At 48.9% G+C, this 22,114-nt stretch overlaps 4 protein-coding genes across 4 annotated transcripts; 2 read left to right on the forward strand and 2 right to left on the reverse strand.

Moving 5' to 3' along the window:
* The first annotated feature begins 2,881 nt into the window (after positions 1–2,881).
* BO79DRAFT_79590 (putative bZIP transcription factor) lies at positions 2,882–5,498 on the forward strand. The gene is made up of 2 exons (XM_025689758.1): positions 2,882–4,075; positions 4,145–5,498. The coding sequence occupies exons 1-2, from the start codon at positions 3,267–3,269 to the stop codon at positions 5,244–5,246; spliced, it is 1,911 nt and encodes a 636-aa protein (XP_025542013.1). The 5' UTR covers positions 2,882–3,266; the 3' UTR covers positions 5,247–5,498.
* Positions 5,499–15,696: 10,198 nt separating this feature from the next.
* On the reverse strand, positions 15,697–18,491 carry BO79DRAFT_236313 (tetratricopeptide repeat protein). Its single transcript, XM_025684564.1, has 8 exons — positions 18,291–18,491; positions 18,073–18,187; positions 17,384–18,010; positions 17,291–17,330; positions 17,136–17,229; positions 16,719–17,025; positions 16,476–16,540; positions 15,697–16,185 (listed from the first exon to the last, which is right to left on the reverse strand). The coding sequence occupies exons 1-8, from the start codon at positions 18,443–18,445 to the stop codon at positions 16,155–16,157; spliced, it is 1,434 nt and encodes a 477-aa protein (XP_025542014.1). The 5' UTR covers positions 18,446–18,491; the 3' UTR covers positions 15,697–16,154.
* A 424-nt stretch (positions 18,492–18,915) lies between these two features.
* Positions 18,916–19,985, reverse strand: atp4 (F1F0 ATP synthase subunit 4). Its single transcript, XM_025680800.1, has 4 exons — positions 19,924–19,985; positions 19,404–19,858; positions 19,101–19,323; positions 18,916–19,042 (listed from the first exon to the last, which is right to left on the reverse strand). The coding sequence occupies exons 1-4, from the start codon at positions 19,952–19,954 to the stop codon at positions 19,017–19,019; spliced, it is 735 nt and encodes a 244-aa protein (XP_025542015.1). The 5' UTR covers positions 19,955–19,985; the 3' UTR covers positions 18,916–19,016.
* A 190-nt stretch (positions 19,986–20,175) lies between these two features.
* Positions 20,176–22,098, forward strand: noc4 (ribosome biosynthesis protein NOC4). The gene is made up of 3 exons (XM_025680801.1): positions 20,176–20,595; positions 20,647–20,855; positions 20,923–22,098. The coding sequence occupies exons 1-3, from the start codon at positions 20,191–20,193 to the stop codon at positions 21,956–21,958; spliced, it is 1,650 nt and encodes a 549-aa protein (XP_025542016.1). The 5' UTR covers positions 20,176–20,190; the 3' UTR covers positions 21,959–22,098.
* Positions 22,099–22,114: the final 16 nt, after the last annotated feature.

The following is a 22,114-nucleotide window of genomic DNA, read 5'->3' on the forward strand; positions in this document are numbered from 1 at the left end:
ATCTAGGCTTGGGAGGCTGCTGTCACGGGCATATCACACCAACAATAAGAATTACGATAAGAACGAGGCTTCAATGAAGGATGCGATGCTAGCCCATCGGATCATTCTCTCCTCTAAGCCGGTCTTAGCAGGAAACACTCCGTACTTCTTCATCAGTATCAACAGCCTGATCCAGCCTCAGGAGCTTTTTGGTTCCCAGCGCTCTGGCGTGCAATGCTGATGATCACAATGGAAATAGTTTCCTCTCAGCCCATGAGGGATGTTGCACTGTCGCGCGCGCGAATGATTGGTCATGCCCGCAACTGAACTGAAGGCTGGAGGGCGATACGCTTCATGCCCGGGGGGGGTGGGATGGGTGGTGGTGTTCCGTATGTATTGTATGACATCGAGTCCGTCCATCTGATCCCAAGCCCGCCTGCCCTCTCTTCCTCCCACCGGAAGAAAAAAAGTATGAGGGGGAGGGAGGGGGGTATGGCCTCATCGTCTGGTATTCTTGGTATCGTCCTGTAACTCACGACTCGCCCTATCCCAGGGGTCGATCATGGGATGGATGCACACTGACTGAGCGCACAGACGATCTCCTCTTTTGGGCATCATCTTTCCCAAATCCAAAACACCGAGGAGCCAAGTGAGCCCCCCTCCTCCTCAGGTCCTGGTAGGATGAACGGGCCTGTTGTTCAGGTACCTACCCACCTACATATGTACGTATATTGTGGGATCATCATCGAACCTGAGGATGAATAGGAAGGGAGGGGTTGTGTTGTGGTGTGGTGTGTGCTTGAAACCATGAACCCAGTGTGCTGGACCCCAGGTACCAATCAATCGTTTTGCGTTCCCGGATGTGATTGATTACTGTCGGGAGGGATAGAGAAGGGAAACGCATGCCTGAGTTCGGGCTGCTACGGGATAAGCGACTGGCAGAGAGAGACAGACAGACAGACACAGAGAGAGAAGGACAGGCACATGGATTGACGGAAGTTTCGACTGTATCGGATGGAGGGGTCGTACTGTCAGGAATGATCGAATCGATAGGCTATCGATATCCGATTTGTGGCCCCACCCGTAATACTAACCATGGTTCTGATACCGACTACTCTCTGCACCCATTACACTACTTACAGACATCTAACTAACTAACTATACTAGCATGGAAACTTATGGTCCCTACTCCTCCTACTACGGACTTACTTAGTACGACTCCGGTCTCTAACCCACTCTCTACCCGGAGACCGGCACTCACTGGGAAAGGTAGTATCTACGAATAGTAGAGTCCCAGTTGAGAACTCATCCCGAGCGGCTATCCATCGGTCCGGATGATTGACTGATGTTGGTATTCCAAAAGTCAAAAGTTAAGGTTAGTTGAGACAGGCAACGGCATATAGCCGCCGTTATTGACGGGCGAGGGCTCTTTATCGATATTGTTGGTTAGGTTTGGCGGTTAGGGTTGATTATTATTCTATTCTAATTATGCGACAGTTGGGGGGAAGATCCCACCGAATTCCTTCGGCCTATCATCTATCACATCCTGCACTATGTATGAGTCGCGTCTGGTGAAAAGCATACTCACTTACTAAGGTCGGTAGGTATCTCCTACTTTTCTAGTTTCTACTACTATTGCTAGACGGTTTAGGTAGTAAGTAGTAAGTATAATCTCACAGATAATGGTGATGCTTCCTTTGATGTAATTGGGAAATGAAATGAAGAAGTTTAGGCCTACAATAAAGTACTACAGTAGATAGTAGACTACCGGCAAGGCGATCATCGGGATTCTTCCAGGGCAGCAATATTCTCGCTAGTTAGCCTCCTTAGTCCGCTAGTAAGTACCTACATTTGACGATGTGAATAACCTCAACCTTTACCAACCCAGGGGATAAGATCAATCATCATGGGTACTACACGAGAAGCGTCACGATCATGATTCGTCTCTAGTCAAAAGCACTGGACGAGTAACCAGCCAGGAACGATGATTATTCATCCACCCTCTTCGTCCCAAAGGTTCCCCTGCCAGCTGCACGTCTGCCCAACGAAGCATCCAATGATCGCTCCTCGTTAATCTCGGGAGCAGTCAGAAATGTCGCCTCGTCTTTTGACTTTTCCGCTGACCGCCGGATGCTCGTTGGGTGGTTTTTGGGGGTGCGGCCGATTAGTGAGCGAGGAAGTGCGAGCGATGGGTCTGTGGTCTGTGGTTTCTACCTACTACTTTGTTTAGGGCCGATGGAGAAGGGAAGAAAGAAGGCCGTGGGAAAATCATGGGCACGGGAATTAGGTGGGATTTTTTGGTTTTGGTTTTTCTTGGGGTGTTTTTCTCTTGGGCTCACTCACTCTGCTTCTCTTCCTGATTTTTTCCTTATTTTATTTTTTTATTTTTATTTTTGTTATTTTTTCTCTCTCCCTTATTTTTTTCTAGTGCCTATTTTTCTGGTTCCCCCCATGATTGCCGCTGTTGGTCCGTCTGTAGGTTATGGGTCAGGTCCCAGAGAGAAAGTATGGTTATGATTATAGTTAGTGTTTTTATTTTTGTTCGCATTTTTTATTTCTTGGGATTTTAATCTGAATATTATTTTTCTTTATTTTTATTTTTAATTTCTGGGAAAGAAAAAAAAATTATTCACTCATCCTAAGATTTTCGTGCTGGGTCGAAAAGCAGTCTTACTATTCTGAACTTGGTCAGGGACTCCCTCATCGCATGTTTCCTGATTCAGCCCCGAAGGATATATGGACTCCCCCTCCCGCTTGTCACTTGCTCTTGTCCTCCATCACAATCAATCAATTATACTGAACTTCAAACTCTCTTCGCGAGAGGTTTCTGTCTGATCACAAGAGACCTCGATTTTACCTTTCCTCCCCTCCTCCTTCATATTATACTTATTCCGCTTCTTTCCTCCCCTGCTCCTCTTCTGCCTCCACTTCGCTAGTTCTCTACTACTCTACACCTTGACCACCACCCGATCGATCTACTTCTCTTCCCACCTTATCCTATTTTATTCCCCCATCCCTCCTCCTCCCTTGAGACTCTTTGGAGATTATACTCTCTCGTCTTCCTTCTCACGGGCTATATCTTCACTCCTCCCATTCTTCACAAGTTTGAGACTTTCTAAATACTTTCACCAACCACCCTAAAACCCCGCACCTCTTGACCTGTTTTTTTCCCGAACCTTTATTTTACACACCGCCTCTTGACTGCTCTACAAGCAACCACAGGCTTTTTTCCCTGATCAAAGCCACCTTTTTTCACCTTTATCTTCGTCATATACACATTCACAGTTATGGCAAGGTATTCTCAACAATCCTTTGACTTCTACCAACAATCCCCCTCTACATTGGATGCCAAACCGTCATATTCAGAAGAAGACGACATGAGTGTACTTGATGATAAGATCCTCGACTCTACTTCCCCCGAACTTCCTTCCACTGTTGCCGACCACCGGAGAACCTCATATGACCATGCACCCGATGCATTTGCGCATCGAGATTCCGTCTGGTCCGATTTCTCCCAATCCGTCTCTAGCACACAGTCCCGTCACAACTCCCAAGTCGGCCACGCTTTCTTTGAAACCGCCCCCAATCCTTTCATGCGGGTAGACGGCGCTCATCCATCCGCTCCATACGGCCACCAGGCTTCCTGGCAGCTTGCAAAGGAATCGGGCTCCTGCACTCCTACCGCCATGTACGATCACTTTCCCTCCGAGTTGGATCACGCTTCATCAGCCCCCTTTGCTGGCGGTGCCGTCGGTCCTGTCAGCACCATCAACATCCCCTCTATGTCCTACCGTCCCGGCATGGCCTTCGCCCACCCTGCCACTGTGGCTATGTCGCCGCAGTCCAGTCAGGGCTGGATGCCCGCTGCAACGGATCTGCCTGATGCCATGTCGCGGCCAACCAAGAGCCCGACCTACCGCAACAGTTCCCCCTTGAGTGTGCGCCGGGATGGGATCCGGAAGAAGAACGCTCGCTTTGAGATTCCTGCAGAACGGACGTTGAGCAACATCGACCAGCTGATCAGCCAGTCGACCAATGAGGAGGAGATCAAAGAACTCAAACAACAGAAGCGGCTGCTGAGGAACCGTCAAGCTGCGTAAGTACCCACTGCCCCCTCCCCCCCCTTACATGATGACATCAGCCCATATCTAATCTTGTCCTCTAGTTTGGATTCCCGTCAGCGCAAGAAGCTCCACACCGAGAAATTGGAAGAGGAGAAGAAGCAGTTCACCCAGGTCATTAGCGACCTCGAGGAGGAACTGCAGAACATGCGCCTACGGGAGGCCGAACTCCTTCGCGAGAAGAGCGAATGGATGGCCGCCCAGCAGGAAATCACCCAGTACATCAACACCATGCACATGGAGAAGGATGAACTGATCCGGGTGCACACCTTGGAGACTGCTGATCTTCGAAAGAAGAACAACATCCTCAAGGAGACTGTGGAGAAGCTTGAGAGACACGCACGAACCGCCGCTCCTGCGATGGCCACCGAGTTCTCGGACTTTGAGAACTTGACCATGGACAGCAGTCCTTGGGAAGACTTTACTATGGTGAACAGCCTCTCCCTTGACGCAGAGTCTGTTCCCAGCTCGACGGCACACTCTTCCTCGTTGGTGGTCTCCACGAACGATAAGGAAAAGTCTGCGACCAGCGACTACCCCTTCAGCTGGAACGCCTTTTACATGTGCCTTCTCTTCGGAGCATTCATTGCCTCCAACAGCTCTACGCTGTCGGCTCGCTCCATGCCTCAGCTCTCGGAAGAGTATCGCGCTGAGTCCGCGAATGTCCTCCGGGCTGTTCTGTCTTCCTCTCCGCCCGAGCTCGCTCAGGGCCAAGGCGCTGTGGCTTCCTCGTCGGCCATGCCCATGCCTACCACCATCACTGGAGCCGAGATGGCTCAGATGACCGGCACAGCGGCACCGTCGAACCTGGATGAACTTCACAACACCCTGGCCATGCCCTCCAAGCAGCAGGAACAGGAGCAGGTTTTCGCTCTCAACGCGGACCAGTACAACTCCTTGACGACTTTTGATGATGCGGGTGTCGACTACAAGCAGCAGCAGCAGCCTTCTAATCTGCAGCAGGCGCTCGCTGCGATGCGTGGTAACGTTGCCCACAAGCTTCCGAACAAGGCTACCTCTGAAGTCTACTCTCGTTCCCTCATGTGGGACCGGGTTCCTGAAAAGGTTATCCGAGACTTCAGACGCATGGTTCAGGAATATGGTGTCGCCCCCGTAAAGGAGGAAGACTCCGGCTTCAGCCAGTAGTTTAGCCCCGCGATGGTTGGGTCACGCCGACCGTACATCGCCCATCTCAGCTCTCTCCTCTCTCTCCCTCTCTCTCCACCGTGCCCAGACAAAGTTACATTGCCTGCGTTTCTTCTGCATCCAAACAAGCAAACTGATCGAGTTCTGTGCTTCCACCTCCGCCTCCTTTACGTCGTCTACAGTTAGACAGACGTACACCTTCTCTCTACATGCTTTAACGACATACGACTGTTGGCCAGTTTTAGCCAGATTTAGCCATATACATACATAGACAGCTTACCATTCACTTCGACTGGATATATCTTACGGACTAGCTTCATGATGACCTCGTCTGACAATTTAGCGATGTTGTTCTACGTTTCGCACTCCTTCGGCTTTATCGGCGTACCAGCGTTTTCTCATTCTCCGAGTTGAGTGTGGATTTCTCGAGCATCTGAAATATGTTGCAGTCGTTTACATCTACCTCCACACCTTCTCGTCGATTTTTATGACTTTCTTTCACGGATGGCATCTTTTGAATTTCACCATGGGACATTGCCTGCGCGTCGCAGGCAGTCCAACGGAACAACGGGACGGAACATATCGAGCGCTTGCTTACATTTTGCATATGACTTGGATTCGGGTTTCTGTTTTATTGCTTTTGAACTGTTGTGGTTTTTGATTTTGTTTTGGTTTTGCGTGCATCGCGTGGGGAATAGGTTGGGCTGCAGTGGCATTTGCTATGATTGTTATGATATGACTGACATGTTTATGATTTGGGATGTGGGATGCCTGTTAATGTCTATGTTGCGATGATGATTCGATCTGGGTCTGCTGAGAAGCCATACTGGATGGCTCTGCAACCTACCACTCGTTTACTTTCTTTTGTCAGATACTTGACAAATGCCCGTGCATGTGCATGTGGCATGACACAGATGATCTTGGGCTTGTCCCGTCCACTCTTTTGAAAGAACTATATTTCGTTTGTCATCTGTGGATCACCTCTTTGTACTGTATATAGTATTGGCAGCAATGTTTTAAGGAGTTTGGCCAACCACATGGAATAAAAGACTTCCGGTCTCGGACTTGCACACAAATCCTGCCTAGTAAGCTATTGACAATGAATGTGATCATTCGTCTGATATAAGCATCACTGTAGGCATATTACCTTCCTAGATATCGTGAAGGTGCGAATTCACGATTATCATATTTCACGATCAAAAGCCCACTAGATTCTTAGGTTTGTCCATCTCTTCACCCTGTCTATTAACGTAAAAACGCCACCTCATATTCCAAATCACTACATCCCGTTAACGCCGTCACTGGATGTCTCCGTCACTACGTATCCCCGTCACTGTAAACGTCATCACCGCGGCGATTGTATTCCATTTCTTTCTGGGATGAGCAGCTATAAATACGGGTCCTGATTCTTCTCTCATCTGAGTTTTTCTTTTCTTTCTTATCCTTCTAATAACACAGAAAAAAGATTGTATATACAAAGGGTATCTCGACTATGACTACCCTGACATGGCTCTCATCTCATGAGCCATACTATACTATCGTCTGATCTATATACACCTCTCTAAGCAAAGCTACTACTTTCTTTATTTCTTTTACTGGCTCTGTGGCTTGCTCAACGCGACTCACGCGCATGGCTTACCAATTTCTCATCTCTTATCTTTCTTAATTCGCCTTCTATACCCCGTCAATAAGAACCTGTCAAGCTCTCATCTCAAGAGGAGCACATTATACCTTTCTTTTCGTGCTCTGAATAATGGTGCCAGCTGATTCCCTATATCCTCTAAGGGCTACACTGTGGATGGTCTATATTCATCACTACAGCGCTGGTGTGCAGCATCATCTACACATCATTCCGTGGAGTATGTTGATAAGCACTACTCACTGTGCATTATATCCCTGGAAGATGCAAAAACTTCCCAACTGCGAATTCAGTTGCGGTGATCGCAGTTCTGAAAATAATGAAGGCTCAGGCTTCCGTGGATCGGCCCTGCAAGCTTCAAGCGGTCGCAACCGTCGCAATTGCCAAGATCCATCAGTTATGCATATCTCTTTGCTATACCTTCTATACATCTTTACCGAACGTGTTCGAACACGCTCTTTCTTATATCGTCACTAGTTGAGCAGCAACTCTAGCATAGATGGTCATTCGACCGGGGTCTCACTATCGCGCCGAGACCGCTAGCTTACTCTGTTCATGCTATATAGCTTCAGCGCCAAATATCTGACTGCTGTCACTGATAGGTAAGTCAGTCGATCTTTACCAGCGTACACCTGACTCTCACTACCATTCTCATACTGACAATGTACTGAGATCTAGGCAGAGCGTTGCTGAGCGCAGTATCATTTAGAAGAAGCTCTGCGCGTCATCTTCCTCTACTTTATCCCGCTAGCTCCTAGGCATGTCTAAAGGAGCAGCCGATACTTGGCCTTTAAAATTCGTTCGGACGCAGTGTCTGCGAAGAAGACGTTCTTGAAAGGTGCTGAGACATATCTTGGCACGATCTACAACATGCCGGGTCAATTCACATAAGTCTACGGCGAAAGCTCGGGAACACCCGGTGCGAGCTAATCACACCCATGCATCTTTCCCAGGAAATCGTCTGCTTCCCAGCAAAATGGAATCTGGCGCCGCAGCATCGCTGCAAAGCCAACATCACATCGCTCGAAGCTGGGTTCTGCAGAGTCTTGATGTCTTGTGAGTGAACAACGGGAGCATCTACAGACATCAGATCACTTTCTAACAGAGCACTCATTACAGTGGGATCACACTGTCTGGTGAGCTGTATGTAGGATCAGCAACCATTTCAGTGACGACAGGGTTTTTACGATGAGCCCTGCTACACGTTTCCATCAACACGGTCCAGGTCGATTCCTCCTCAATATACGGTGACCACCGAAAGAACTTGCGCAACTGTCAACAAATCGAACAAGCACAAAGCAACTGGATTATATAACAAACAATATAACATATTACGGAATCGCAGGTGTCTCGCATGCTTTATTTGATGACGACCTTCCTTACTCAAAACATGTCCCTTTGGTTTTGAGCAACCTAGAACTGGTGGGCCGACATGTCCATATCAAGTTGGCTTTTGACCTAGACCAAGGTTCCACTTTCTTGTAGCTTGTGAGACATACCTTCCTTGGAAGCACAAGCACGGTCACTGCACTTGCTTAATTTCTCTCGCAAGCAGTAACACATTGATGTGGATATGCTCGAATCACTACTATCGAGGACCCTTGTCCAATCTTCCTACCGACTTTCTGTCATACCCATGCGAGCTCCAGAACGCGGAGCCATCATACCGGACCTAAGACTTCCAGCATCTCTTCTACAGTAATACTGCATTCTGATTGCCTATTACCCTGCAAAGATCAGCCAGGCATCTATAATGATCAGAAAACCACCGGATCATAACCGCCTTCACTTTGAGTCGCGAACCCGCAAAGCTAAAGGTGAAATCATCAATTCCGGCTATTCTGGCGTTCAAGAACTCTGTGGCAGAGCACAATTAGTCTCCCCTTACTTTTCATCTCATTGTGAAGGGGTTTCGAGACCTTGACTACTCATATTATGAGTTGAGTCACATCTATTGGCCTGGGATTCGGGCAACAATGGTCCCAACTTTCACGGTCCCTTATACGTCATGGGCAAGCAATTATATACGATCTTGAGTGGAAATCCCCAGCAGAGTAAGTCTTATGTCCTCGTTAACAGACGCTTGACCAATCAACTGACAGTTTCAACTTTCAGGTAACGATATTCGCGACCACTGCCCGATGGAACATAATCCGCTCATACTCCTCAAACCGCAGAGATACTAGACCGCAACAGATCTCCGTCATGGGTACATACATGGAAGCATTGACTCAACTAGAGACCGAACTCGTTTGAATCTCCCTCCTTTTATAGGCAGGGTATACTACCAGAAAACGAATGTGAGGGCGATGTGGCCTCACAAATGTGAATCCTGCTTGCTTATATACCCCAGAGCAAGCATGTCATGTTCTGTGCCATGTAATTCTTCTCTGGGATTGCGCACCTGAATCCTATATAGAAGCAATACGGAGGCCTACCCTCGCAAAGGCTTCTCCCAAAGACTTCTCCATCTTCCACTCACCCCAATCTCCAACCTGCGGCACCCAAGGCTGACATTGAAACCATATTTCTCTTTGCTCATACCGCGGTGAAACCTACAGCATGACCTCATCCTCCTTCCTCACAAACCCTCTTCACGAACTCGGCGGACGGGCTTATTACAATGGGGAATTCGTGTCTGCGGCTTTCGCTCCTGATACAAACAAGAATCTGTTATCAAGTGTGATTTACCAGAGGATGGAAGTTTGATGTATCTCCTCGGAGATACGAGAAACGAGGGAGGAGATGTTGGTTTGGAAGTGTGGTCGCTTTCCAGGAAATGTCCAAGGAACAGCACATCGTCATTCTCTGCAACCTATGGCAGGAACTCGCTTTCAACTCGGTCAAAGCATACCAGTTACACCCATCATATGGATGGGGCTCGACAAGTGGTTCTCCCCATCTCTTCTTGGTTCCGTCATGTTCAATCAGCCTCACACACAACCAAAACCTAACCTACTTCAAGTTCGGTGATGAATATCGTATCCGAATTCTTGTGTGCGATACCATCGGGCATGACAAAGTGTACTAAGCCCTATCACATGCGGTAGTGTTGTTCCACAAGACGAATGAGAGAGGGGATACATCCCCTGACTCTTTGGTGCGTGCCGGGGCGTCTTTCTTTACAAAATCACCGGCTCAGGCTTCGTGCCTCCTGCAAAAAAAGGAACCCACTATGGACACGTCTGCACTGCGTCTTTGGGATACCTAGTCACCGCAATCCCACATTTCGGGAAGGGCGCCTCTTGAGGCCCATTCATCCGCGGAGTGACCAGCGATGTCAACGTCCCAAAGATATGTGATACAGAAATACTTTCCTCGAAGAAGCCCACTTGGTTTTATGCCACAGCCCAAACAGATGTCCGAATACTGAGTGTCTTCAATCGCTGCCTTACGAGATACTTCCGACTTTTTCGGGCCTCCTGCCAAAGCGAACAGATGAAGCTCATACGGAGACTGGACAACCATACTTCGACTCAAAGTCAATATATGTGATATACATAGTTGTCTTTCGACAAAATGACAAGCACCACCAGCCTGGGTGTGGGTATCAACCGTATTCCACCCCGGCCAAGAAGCAACGTTTCCGGGAACTGCTCCATACCCGAGAATCATACTGATAATGATTGAAGAAGCCATACAATGGAAGCTTCATCGAATCATGCAATGTATCGATGTACCACTAAGCGCACGCCAAAACGTGCTACACCAAATAGCCCTGCCGGTTATCGTTGCCAAGTCACTCCCAAGCAAGAGCAGTGATCGATGGCTTCAATCCCAGATTGACGAAGAATACAAGTCCTCGTCGATTATAACCACAGTGGTAGGCAATACCCTGTGCACGGTCAACACACTGTGTCTGGAATGTGCTTTACCATATGCTATATAAAGCCGGCGTCACTTTTACCGAGCCATGCCACACTCTGTCCTTTGTCAGAGGCTTCAAGGATCGGCTTGTCGGTCAAGGCAATATCGAAAGGAGCAATCAAATCGAATACACTTGGGTCTTTCAAGAACCATTCATGAGCTACCCGATCACTTTCTTACACGGCCCTGTCGTCCTTGCTTACGATCAATCCCAACAAGACGAGTTGCACGCGTCTAGAGTCGTCAAAAATGTCTACTGAGGATGAAGCGAAACTTGCAGAAAAACGCTTTACCTACCATATATATAAGGCGGTGTTCTTCAAGCTCCAACACTGCGAAATGTCTCGCTTGCCTGACGAGTATACTGGGTGATTGTCTCTGTGATCACTCCACCAACAGACTAGTTGGTCCGTGACGCAGAAGAGGGAAGAGTCAGTATTGGTACAGGGTGACGAAGTGCCTAACATCCACTTACTCGCTTTCTCTGGCAACTGCTTGAGCAGTGTCTGGCGGTATGAAAGTACCATTTGTTCCCTGTGGCCAAGGCCTGTGGTTCACTCATTGTGAACAACAATTCAGCTTCGTGCTCTAGCAGTTTGGATGAATATGGGCACCACTCCATCCTGTCATCAAAACCTTCGCCTTGAACGAGATCCACGAAAACAAGCCAATGACGTGATTTCGATCAGTGCTGCCGAGAGCTTCGACGCGTTGAACACAGCCAACAAGCGCAACGACGTACCTGATATATCTAAGGGACTAGCCTGCATACTTCAAAGGCTTCTGGGACATCAGCTCATCCTCCTCATATGAAGCATTTTTGGATACTTACAACATCAACTCAATTGAGGGGCTCTAGAGGACAATGTCACAGCAATCTCCCTTGAATGGCTGCTTATCGCGCCCTGTGCATATCTTGGAGGACTAATTCCCATTATGCAAAATTCGACTCATGACCAGCAGAACACATCACTTTGAGATATGGACGCATGAGTAACACACCAAGCAAGCGAAGATGATATATATGGCCAAGGTACAGACCATCTATGAACGCTTCATTCCAGCTTACCGCTTTGACATGCCCTTTATATTTTCCGCAGTGTTACTGGGTCACGTTTATACCTTTTAGATACGACTATTACGAGAGAGCATGTCCCTAGCTGTTGAGATCAGCCCGTCCGTGTCAACGCAAAAGAACGCAGAATGGCCGGGTGAGAAGGAAATCTTCTTCTGTATCCGAAGGAGATATTGCCCATGATGAAGGTTGGTGCACGATTCTCATGTGCACCGGCATCGATGCCCTTGGACGTGGCTCGTCGTAATTCCTTCACACCTCATCGCCAATGGAATTTACCTGCCGAAGTGGCCTTTGATACGCGAAGCTTAAAGTCTCCAGTTCAGTTCACATCGCTAAGTCCAACAGCGTATCTTCCTGTTCCTGAGTGTCATTTTCCGAATGCTGGGTGTGTTCAAGGAATGGCTTAGACGAAGCAGACAAAGGGTATGTCTACAGAACATCTTCCCTAAGACTCATCGGCTTTAAATCAGTTCTTCCACTGCCTGTCTGCATCTGGCAAAGGTCACTGGTTCTTTCCTGCATTTGATGCTCCAGATGCGTGATGGATGCGGCGAAAACCATCAGCCAATGCTGTCTGGGCGCTGTACAATCACGGCTACGAGTCAGATCCGGCAAAAAGTCACTTTCGGAGGCAAGTGATAAGTTACATCTTTCTCCGATATAGCGCCGGCGGAGCTGGAAGGCTTGCGCCTGTTAGCCTATATAAATACCAGCCAAATCTTTTTCTCAAAAACCGGGTTTCTTTCCATGAAAGGTTCCACGTCGAGCAGCACCTTGATCACTCTTCAAATTATCACTGGCCCACCGAGGGAAAGGTATCAAGCCAAGGTACGGGATTATTGCTCTGAGCAATGCTACTCTCGTCTTGATGACACCTGGAACAAATGCTTCGACTGCCTGTCTGGTGGTTGGAAGAATATGACGGCCATGACTGGGTTGAAACGACGCGATAATAGAAACATTTGCTTCGTCTCCCCGGGTCGAGGAGAATGGAGGATTGCGCGCCATACCATTGTGTCAGACTATTCTGACGAAGCTAATACCTGAGAACTTAAGATCGACACAGATGGTTATCGCTTGCACTCCTGACAATATTCAAGGGTCCTTCTCGACCATCTCACATCCTGCTTATGTGGCAGGGCCCGTACATACTCTTCGAAGAAGTGGATAAAGAATTGCATATTTGGTATGAACACAGCAATGATACTCTTTGGGTCACTGACTGTTTATACGCGTGTCTGTTTGGTATGATGTTATGGGGTCCATCTATATAAGAGGATTCAGCAAAATTCCTCTACCTTCCTTCAACGCGAAACTGCTCAATGACAAGCTCGCCTCACCTGGAGAGAAGAACTAAACCACTAGGAAGCATGGTACAACGACAGACTATCTTGGACACACCGGGTCTTGAGAAGCCATGCTGATAATATCAGATGATGACGTGCTGCCTGCTAATAGTCAGAGCGCATATAAGACTTCATTGTCAGTGTGCAAGGAGAAAAAGATAGCACGGACATAAAAAGAAGCTCAAAGATGCGAAAAACGCGCATTTCTTCCCTTACAGTATAGAAAGTGCTTTCTGTTACTTGGCATTTGCTTTCTTCATACTTGCGATATGCAGAAACGAAGAAGACACTTATGACCCAGAGTTCAGCATTGTCCCATGTGCTGTCGATATTATCTCAACCACTTCAGCACGTCGATGAGGAAGATCCGACTAACTACCCAACCGATAGGGAAAGTCGTCGGTTCAATAAGTCAAGCATCTTCCTACCGTTTTGTGAATACACCGGCAATACTCTTCTGGTGAGAAGAGCATCTTCCCATTTTATACTACACTTCCAACAGTACTACTGGAGCACAACGAAAGAGACATGACTATTTCGAGCTCACGCAACCACAGAGATTTAAATCATCCAAAGGTCCGAGCATCCTCCCACATTGTGTCATCACACAAACCAGAAACCACGTCAGACGGAAAGGTCATTTTCGCATACTATACAAACTCCCCACAGTATTATTATGACACAATGAAAGAGGCGCGATTAGTTAGAGCTCATCCGACAAACAGAAAGAAGAGCCAACTTCAACGCTTCGTGCACTCTGCTTCCTTGTGCCATCACACACCCAGAAGACTATTCTGATGAAGAGATAACCTTCGCATACCATCCTACATTCCCGACAGTGCTACTTCAACACAACAAAAGAAACATGGAACTCCAATAACACTTCCAACCTGATCCAACCGACAGGGGAAACAATATCCGCTATACCCGTCAAGTTATCTTGTTCCTTCAGTCAGCTCTGGAGACTTTCCAGAACAATATAACTATGACTCGTACAAGACACTCCACATCAACCTCGACAGCGGCTGAGCAACAGCAATTGGCCAGCTATACTTTCATACAACACATGGTCTCGTGTTGATTTGATTTCTCTCCCAAGAAGATAATTATCTCTTGGACACAGGACACTCCAAAACCGCCAAACTGCTTTTTTCTCTTCAATAATCACAACCACAATCTTCCAAGAAAGCATCAGTACGACGACGCTAAGCGAAACCACTCCACATCAACCTCGACAACAGTTGCGCGGAGTCAAGTGGCCAGCTATAACGTCAAACAACACTTGGTGTCACGTTCAATCTCTTTCCCAAGAACAATTATCCTCCTGAAGGGAGCACATTTCCAGCCTCCTTTCTTGAATCGTTCTCCCAAACTTTCAAACACAAAATGAGACATTTTCCGCAACACACTGCATCTAACACTCAACAATAATTCCACGGCGCCAATTGGCCAGCTACAATTCTGCACATGGCTGTCCTGTCCTGTTCATCCAATCCCTACTCTCCTTACCCGAGATAGGCTTCTTTTTTTTTTTTTTCTCATTGAACAGGAAACATCACAACTTCTTCCCTGAATCGACTCTGCAAAGCTTCAAAGAGGGAGAGATAGGAGCTACCAAATGGTACACCCTGGACGACACTCCACATGTACCTCAACTCGACAGTAGTCGAGCAAAATCAATGAACTAGCTATAATCACACACAAATCACCACATCGCATCGCACAGAGAATCACCCCATACAGATGATGCCTGCTATTAAAGGCATCAATCCAGCGGGAACGATGACCATGGTTACCCATGGCTCGATCATGAGTCTCATCTCCCTACGAGATTGCACTCGCCATGTGTTGATGGGTTTGAGCCCAATATATAGTTTAAGCGTGAAACTTGGAGATTGGAGATACTGTCTATGGAAAGGCGACTCTGGATAGATGGTTGGACTGTCTGCAACTATGTACTACAACTACAATCGTAGCACATGTTCTTGGTGGGAATAATGTCCGCCTCGCAGGTCGGAGTATGAATTCTGTCTACTGTCTACCATCATGTTCATGACAGATATGTGCTTATTGGAATGGTGGGTATGCTATGTGCATGCTTAGTAGTCATTCATTGATGATAACATGGGAATGGGTATGGTATCTGGTGGTGTGCATAACTATCTTGATTACTATTATTCATTTACTGTGCTTATTTGGTTGGACTATACGTAGTACCTCAGGCCACCATGCATATATAATGTATTGGTTAATTAATGCATTTTGTTCGGGCAGTAAATAGTACTACGTACATTCCTACCTACTTACCTACCCTAGTAGTGGTCTACCTTGTAGTTACATATGCAACGTGACGGGTGGGACTAGAGCAAAGTATGTTACTGGGACTATGCAAGCCCACGAACGCAAACAACATGATGCGAAGCGATGTTATGCCATGCACATACACGTTACTCAATGCAAGGTACTTCGTGGGTCCTGGGAGAAGACAAAAGAGGAAATGGGGGTGGGTAATGGTATAATGATAGCGATTATTTGCTCTGCTTTGGTGGGTGTGGCACAGGCAGAGTGGGTATGTATGCATGTATGTAATATTAGAAGAAAAGTCCAAGAAAGGAAGTAGTATGAACATCCGGGGGAAGGGAAGCAAGCAAAAGTACGCTCTGAGATTGGGTGTCAGTAAGGAAAAAAGATGAGGCTGGATGCTTGGGTCATCATCATTGCCGTTCCCTTCATGGTGATGGTAGCGAAGAATGGAAGATAATTAATCGGCAAAAGGTAGTAGGTAAGGAGGTCTGTGTCCCAGAGCCGGGATACGAAGTGGGAAGGAGAAGGACGTCTGGGCCGCAAGAAGCCGGCTAAGAAAGTGGAAGCATTCTAGCCTTGCTTCAGCTCGGTCCAAAACGCCATCGTCATCTGATGGGACGGTACGGATGAAAGGTCGTTGTAACTAGAAACAGCAGGTACACAGCCCTAGCGGTTCAGTGCGGGTTGTACTTGTCCTTCCATATCCTGTCGTTGAACAAGATCATGTCAGCCTAAACTCCAGAAACCCGCTGATGGGGGGAAATGGGGCTGTGGTTGGCGGAGAGCGTGACGCTGGTTTGCATGGCGCAGGGAAGCGGAAACTCCGAGCGCCTATCAATGCATCCCGCAACAACACCTGCAAGTGAGGAGAGCCGGGTGCAGAGCGCTGAGCGCTGGGGTCTGAGGCAATGCTCGTCACACTGGCCCCGTGGAGGACCCAGAAATGGGCATCAAACAATGAAAATACGACGCTGAAAAGGGACATTTTAACGTACCAGGAATTTCCCACTAATTTGTTGCCTTTCTCTTCGGCCAATCGGTAGTATTTGGCGGCCGTGAACTAAAACATGGCGTTGCGAGTCAGTCAACTGCTCATACAGATGATCAGATAGCACCGATGGATCCAAAGAGTGATGCGGGCTTCAGGCATTGATGCCTGAGCTGCGAGACCCCCAGGACACGGGCAGATCATGTTGCGATAATCATCACGAATGAACCATTACGCAAGCAGCACTAACCTTGTCCTTTTTCCCGCCAAACCCTTCTAGGTAGCACCAAGCAACCTCGTTCATCGCGTCGGTATCGCCCAGGTTGGCTGCCGTTTCGAAGTATTGTCGCGCTGCGACTGGGTCTTTCTTGACGCCCCAGCCATTACGGAAGCAGTTTCCCAGCTCGAAAATAGCCAACACTAGCTCTCCCTTAGCAGATCCGCCTTTCTTGATGCCGGCCTGGAGCGCCTGAGACTCTATCGATGCCGAGTTGGACGCTGCGGCCGAAAGATACATGACGGCTCTATCAGGATCTGGCGAGCAGCCCCAACCATGTCTATATCAAGCCCAAATCAGTATCATGTAGCAATAGTGTTCATCGAATATGCAGACAGCGATAAGAGTCGGGCGTAAACGGAGCTCAACAAAGGTACGGTTGCTACTTACCGGAGTGCTAGCCCATAGAGCACTTGACTGAGTGCATTGTTGGCACCGTTAGGGTCCGCCAGGTGCTCAAACATCTTTGTCGACCGTTCGAGTTCTGTACGCCAGGTGTAAGTGACTGAGCAAGCGGACAGCCAAACTCCAAGTTATGCCCATACCTCCAGCTTCATGAAGTCGGATCGCCTCTTGTACATTGACCTATGCCACCATTAGATGCCATGCATGGAGAACACTGCAGCCTGACCACTTACATCCCCTTCTGGATCGTTTATCCGGCTCCGACTAGAACTCCGCGACCTCGATGGCGCGCCATCCAATCCGAAGCCTGTCGGCGAAGTAGGCGACAGACACGAAGCTCCAGCTTGCGGGCTGCGCTGTGCCAGCATCGTGGCCCTCTTCTCCCATTGTGCCTCCCTTTCTTGCTCGTCGCCTCTATCACAATTTATCTGCGGGAGGTCGGATGGGACGTTGACTGATGATGAGCTAGAATTCCGCGACCCCGAGCGATCCAAGTGCAGCAAGTGCGTCAGCCGTCTTTCTCCGCGCGGGCGCGTTGGTGAAATTGTACCCGAGGACTCTGAGGGAGCACGCGAGCGACGGAACGGATTCAACGATTTGCGATGCGAAGGAGAAGGAGGAACGGGTTCTAGATATCGATCGTCGGGGTGATCGGCATCTCCGTCGAAGACAGGCGGACGGATCACTTCTTGGGAGGTTGTGTCGGTTCGAATAAAGGTAATCTGAGGCACATTTCTGCCGGAGGTCGTGGGAACGGCACCGGACGCATAGTTGTCGGCCGTGTTGTTGAGGGCGTCCTTCTTGTGAAGTATCTCGCGGAGCGGCATCGTTGCGCGGCGGCTTATCGCGGAGGGTGGATACTCAGCGCCACAACCGTAAAGAAAATGGGGAGAAGATGATGAGGAAAAGAATCGGAGAAGACAGTTGGTGAAAGAGAATCAGGGCTTGAAATAACAGACTCTTCAGCCGTATACAAGGATGGTGGCAGGGCACAGGCGCTGAGTCGAGGCTGTGAACTTTGTTTGATGATGGATTGCCTGTCATGGTTATTTTTATCGTTCCTCAAATCACAGCCAAACCGTGGTTTGGCTGGTGTCTTGGCCTCCGCGGCGGCAATTTCTTCATCTTGTCATGTCACACATAAAGACTCGAGCAACTGCGCCTGGCTGATTGGTTTGACGCTGCTGGACGAGCGTTGTGAATTGATGGCGCTGGTAGTTGTGGATGCTCCACACGAAACCCCTGGTTAATGTCCTGATTGATGAATTCCCGGCAACTGAAAGAGCGTCCCTCATTGTTCCCTCTCCAACAACAACCACAACCGCAGTTGCTTCGTAGGGGTTTCATGTCCCAGTAGAAAAAAGAAGACAGATTTGTTGATAAAGATATTGATAAAGATATTGAAGACTGTCGTCAGCAGAGGGCTTTCGTCAGCCCTGCAGGGCACAGCCCAGCTACTCCACCGCAGTGTTGGCTTGTTGATGCATCATAGTATCAAACAAATAGCAAAATCCCAAAACAGTCACCCTGAAGCCACCACATGATTCAACTGCCGAATAGCAGAGGCATGTAATACAAGCCTAGTATGGAGTAGTAAGTAATAGCATATATGGGATGCTAGAAGTGTCCAACTACGTTGGAATTACAGTTTGGTGCGAAACATATTTCTCCACGACAAAATGACGGGAGAGTGTACAAATTCAACCATCTAGATCCATACTGGATTTAGACCGAGAGATTTAGGTCTAGCTACTCGGCTACACGTCTCTTAAACTGACCACATTTGGTATTGGTATGTCTAACGACAACAGGAAAGATCTTTAATTTGTACATAGGCTGACGGCGGGGCTATTCATGCTAGTCCATTTACTGGGCCTTGGAGGACATGATACCTAAAATAGTTGTAAGCATCGTATCAAAAATTATGCGGCACACATGTGATCCACTTACGCTCAACATCGGCAACGCTCTGCTGAAGGATCTGCTGGAGAACCTTGGGGTTCTCAAGCTCCTTCTGGATCTTGCCGATGACGCTCTCGGCAAGCTCACGCTGCTGGCGCTGCTTAACCTGGCCCTCGTAGCGAACCCAGGAGTCGAGAACCTGCTTGGCCTCGGCAGCAAGAGCAGTGCGCTGCTCAAGCTCGTAGGCCTGGGCCTCAAGCTGAGCGGTTTCCTTTACGTACCGTTAGCTTCCTGTATCCGCTAACCCGACGATATTTCGATCGGATGGGTGTGGAAAGGATCTGAATGTACCTTGGAAACAGCGAACAGCTGCTTGGTGAGCTCAACAACGCTGGAGAGCTCCTGAACGTTCTCCATACGCTGCTTAACGGCGTTGGTGTGGTCGGCACGGGCAGCGTTCAGGATGTCCTTGTGCTTCTGAACCTGACCCTCAGCCCACTCACGGTAAGCAGGACCACCGTACTTGGCAACGGCAGTGAAGACGCTGAGAAGACAGAAAGCAGCAACGGTTTCCTCGTTCATAACATAGAGCTCGTTGCTGATGGCAGCGATGGAGATACCGGCAGCGGCAGAGAGGACGGCGGTCTTGGAGACCAGGGAGTTGCCGGGGAGAGCATCGATGATGGACTGAGCCTTCTTCTTGGGGTCCTCGGTGGGAACGTTGGAGGCCGAGCGAGACGCGGTCAAGGTGGCAGTGATGGGAGCGACGTTGCGCGTGGGAAGGGTCGGCCGGAGCCGGGCAGCACCTAGGGGGCGTTAACAATCATAGCCAGTTGATAAAGCAAGCCGAAAAGAGTCTAGTTCGGCATACCAAGGGCGCTCTTAGCCAAACGCGAAGCCATTGTAGCAGTGTTCAGACCTTGACAGGATGTGATGGATGAACGGAAATGAGGAGACTGAGGTCGGGATGGCGGTTGGGACGGTGCGGAAGACTCTAACCCGCTCGGGCTTAGCGCCAGTGGGCGGAAAAACCGCTAACCGAGGGATCTCCAAAAATTCATGGTTGATGTCGGAACTGCTGTGCTGCCTGTCGGTCAAGTCTCCCCGATTTTGCGCGATATCTGCAGTTCTATCGACCATGCCTGCCCCTACAACTGCAGCCGTCACCTCTAAGAAGAGGAAAAATGTCAAGTCGAGCGCCGTTCCCTCCTCCAAGCGCCGCGCAGTCGCTGAGACCGAGAGCCCCAATGCGATTGCCGATATCCAGCAGCTGGAAGACCAAATTTCCGAGTCGCGAAAATACTACAACAACATTGCGACCCTGATTTCCATGCTCAATGTCGATGGCTCGTCGAAACCGAACATGGCTGTTGCCGTGGCCCTTTGCCGGGTTTTCAGCCGTCTGATCGCTGGTGGAAACTTGACGGAGACCAGTCGCGCCGCAGAGAATGAGAAAATCATTGTAGCTTGGTTGAAGGAACGCTGCCGGGAGTACCAGAAGCTCTTGCTGTCCATCATTCGCGAATGCGACTCCTCTTCTCAGGTCCGTATCTACCCCAACTGGCCAAATGCGTACGGTACTAACCCCCAGCAGATCAGCGCCTTGACCTTGTGCCTCTGCCTCATCAACGAACGTGCTACCCACCTCCCCGGCGACAACACTCAGGAATGGACATCGGGTTTGTTCAAGGGAGTTTTCGAGGCGGTTGTTGAAGCCCAGAATGGACAAGCGGTGCTCTCCGAATTCATCGAGAAGGCAAAGGAATTCGAAGACGTGCGGTACTACACATTCATGCAACTTGCGTACGTCCATTTGCACAACCATAAATAAAGACTTCCACCAACCCACATCCACTGACACACAAAGCAGCGAATACGCAGACACCGAACAACCATCCGAGATCCTCGACGTCCTAATCTCCATCCTCTCAGCATGCGATTCCGTCCCCGGCCCGGAGCACGAATTCGAAAGCTTCTACACGGAATCCAGCAAGCAAAACAAAAAGGTCCTTTCCGTGAACTCGCACAAGAAACGAGCCCAAGACGCCTGGCTCGCCATCCTACGCAACAACCTCTCCCAATCGCAGCGTAAAACCCTCCTGCGCATCATGGTCCACAACATCGAGCCGTGGTTCAACCGCCCCGAACTCCTCATGGACTTCTTAACAGACTCCTACAACGTCGGAGGAGCCACCTCTCTCCTCGCCCTCTCGGGTCTCTTCTACCTCATCCAAGAAAAGAACCTCGACTACCCCCAATTCTACCAAAAGCTCTACTCGCTCCTTGACGCCGACCTCCTCCACTCCAAGCACCGCTCGCGCTTCTTCCGCCTCATGAACACCTTCCTCGCCTCTACCCACTTGCCCGCCGCCCTGATCGCAAGCTTCCTCAAGCGTCTTTCCCGCCTCTCTCTTAATGCGCCCCCCACTGCCATCGTGGCCATCGTCCCCTTCATGTACAACCTCCTCAAAGAACACCCTACTTGCGCCTTCATGATGCACCGCAACATACGCGACGAGGGGCTCAAGGCTCAGATAGAAGCTGAGGGTATGGACGATCCTTTCGATCCTACTGAGCCCGATCCGACCCGCACAAACGCCATCGAGAGCAGTTTATGGGAGATTGAGACTCTTCAGTCTCATTATCATCCTAATGTGGCTGCTATTGCGAACATTATTTCCGAGCAGTTCACGAAACAGTTCTATAATCTGGAGGATTTCCTGGATTACACTTACCAGGGTATGTTGCAGGGAGAGCTGGGCACTGAGGACAAGCCGTTCAAGCGGACGCCGGTGGTGGAGTATCAAATACCCAGGCGGATCTTTACCGATCGGTTGTTGGAGGAGGATGGTGGCCAGGATTCCGGTCCTGGAAGCTATGTCCGAGGATTGTGGGATTTTGCTTGATGAGCAAGGTATATATTGTTTATTTCTACGGCTGTGCCCTTTTTTCTTAGACTTGACATTTTTTAGCGTACATAATTAGATTTGGCGGGACACGGATGGGTTCAAAAAAAAGTTATTAAAAGTTTCAAGTTTATCTATCTGCCATCAAAGCATGAA

The sequence above is a fragment of the Aspergillus costaricaensis genome (assembly GCF_003184835.1).
Source record: "Aspergillus costaricaensis CBS 115574 unplaced genomic scaffold BO79scaffold_8, whole genome shotgun sequence".
NCBI lineage: Eukaryota > Fungi > Ascomycota > Eurotiomycetes > Eurotiales > Aspergillaceae > Aspergillus > Aspergillus costaricensis.

Coding starts and splice junctions, on each gene's coding strand:
- BO79DRAFT_236313 (XM_025684564.1), bottom strand. CDS start 18,445: ATGAGGGACGCTCTTTCAGTTGCCGGGAATTCATCAATCAGGACATTA. Junction 18,188..18,290: donor GCAGTTGCTCGAGTCTTTAT/GTGTGACATGAC, acceptor TAACCATGACAG/GCAATCCATCATCAAACAAA. Junction 17,331..17,383: donor TAAACGATCCAGAAGGGGAT/GTAAGTGGTCAG, acceptor ATGGTGGCATAG/GTCAATGTACAAGAGGCGAT.
- BO79DRAFT_79590 (XM_025689758.1), top strand. CDS start 3,267: ATGGCAAGGTATTCTCAACAATCCTTTGACTTCTACCAACAATCCCCC. Junction 4,076..4,144: donor CTGAGGAACCGTCAAGCTGC/GTAAGTACCCAC, acceptor CTTGTCCTCTAG/TTTGGATTCCCGTCAGCGCA.
- noc4 (XM_025680801.1), top strand. CDS start 20,191: ATGCCTGCCCCTACAACTGCAGCCGTCACCTCTAAGAAGAGGAAAAAT. Junction 20,596..20,646: donor AATGCGACTCCTCTTCTCAG/GTCCGTATCTAC, acceptor AACCCCCAGCAG/ATCAGCGCCTTGACCTTGTG. Junction 20,856..20,922: donor TACACATTCATGCAACTTGC/GTACGTCCATTT, acceptor CACACAAAGCAG/CGAATACGCAGACACCGAAC.
- atp4 (XM_025680800.1), bottom strand. CDS start 19,954: ATGGCTTCGCGTTTGGCTAAGAGCGCCCTTG. Junction 19,324..19,403: donor AGCTGTTCGCTGTTTCCAAG/GTACATTCAGAT, acceptor CGGTACGTAAAG/GAAACCGCTCAGCTTGAGGC. Junction 19,043..19,100: donor GAGCGTTGCCGATGTTGAGC/GTAAGTGGATCA, acceptor CAACTATTTTAG/GTATCATGTCCTCCAAGGCC.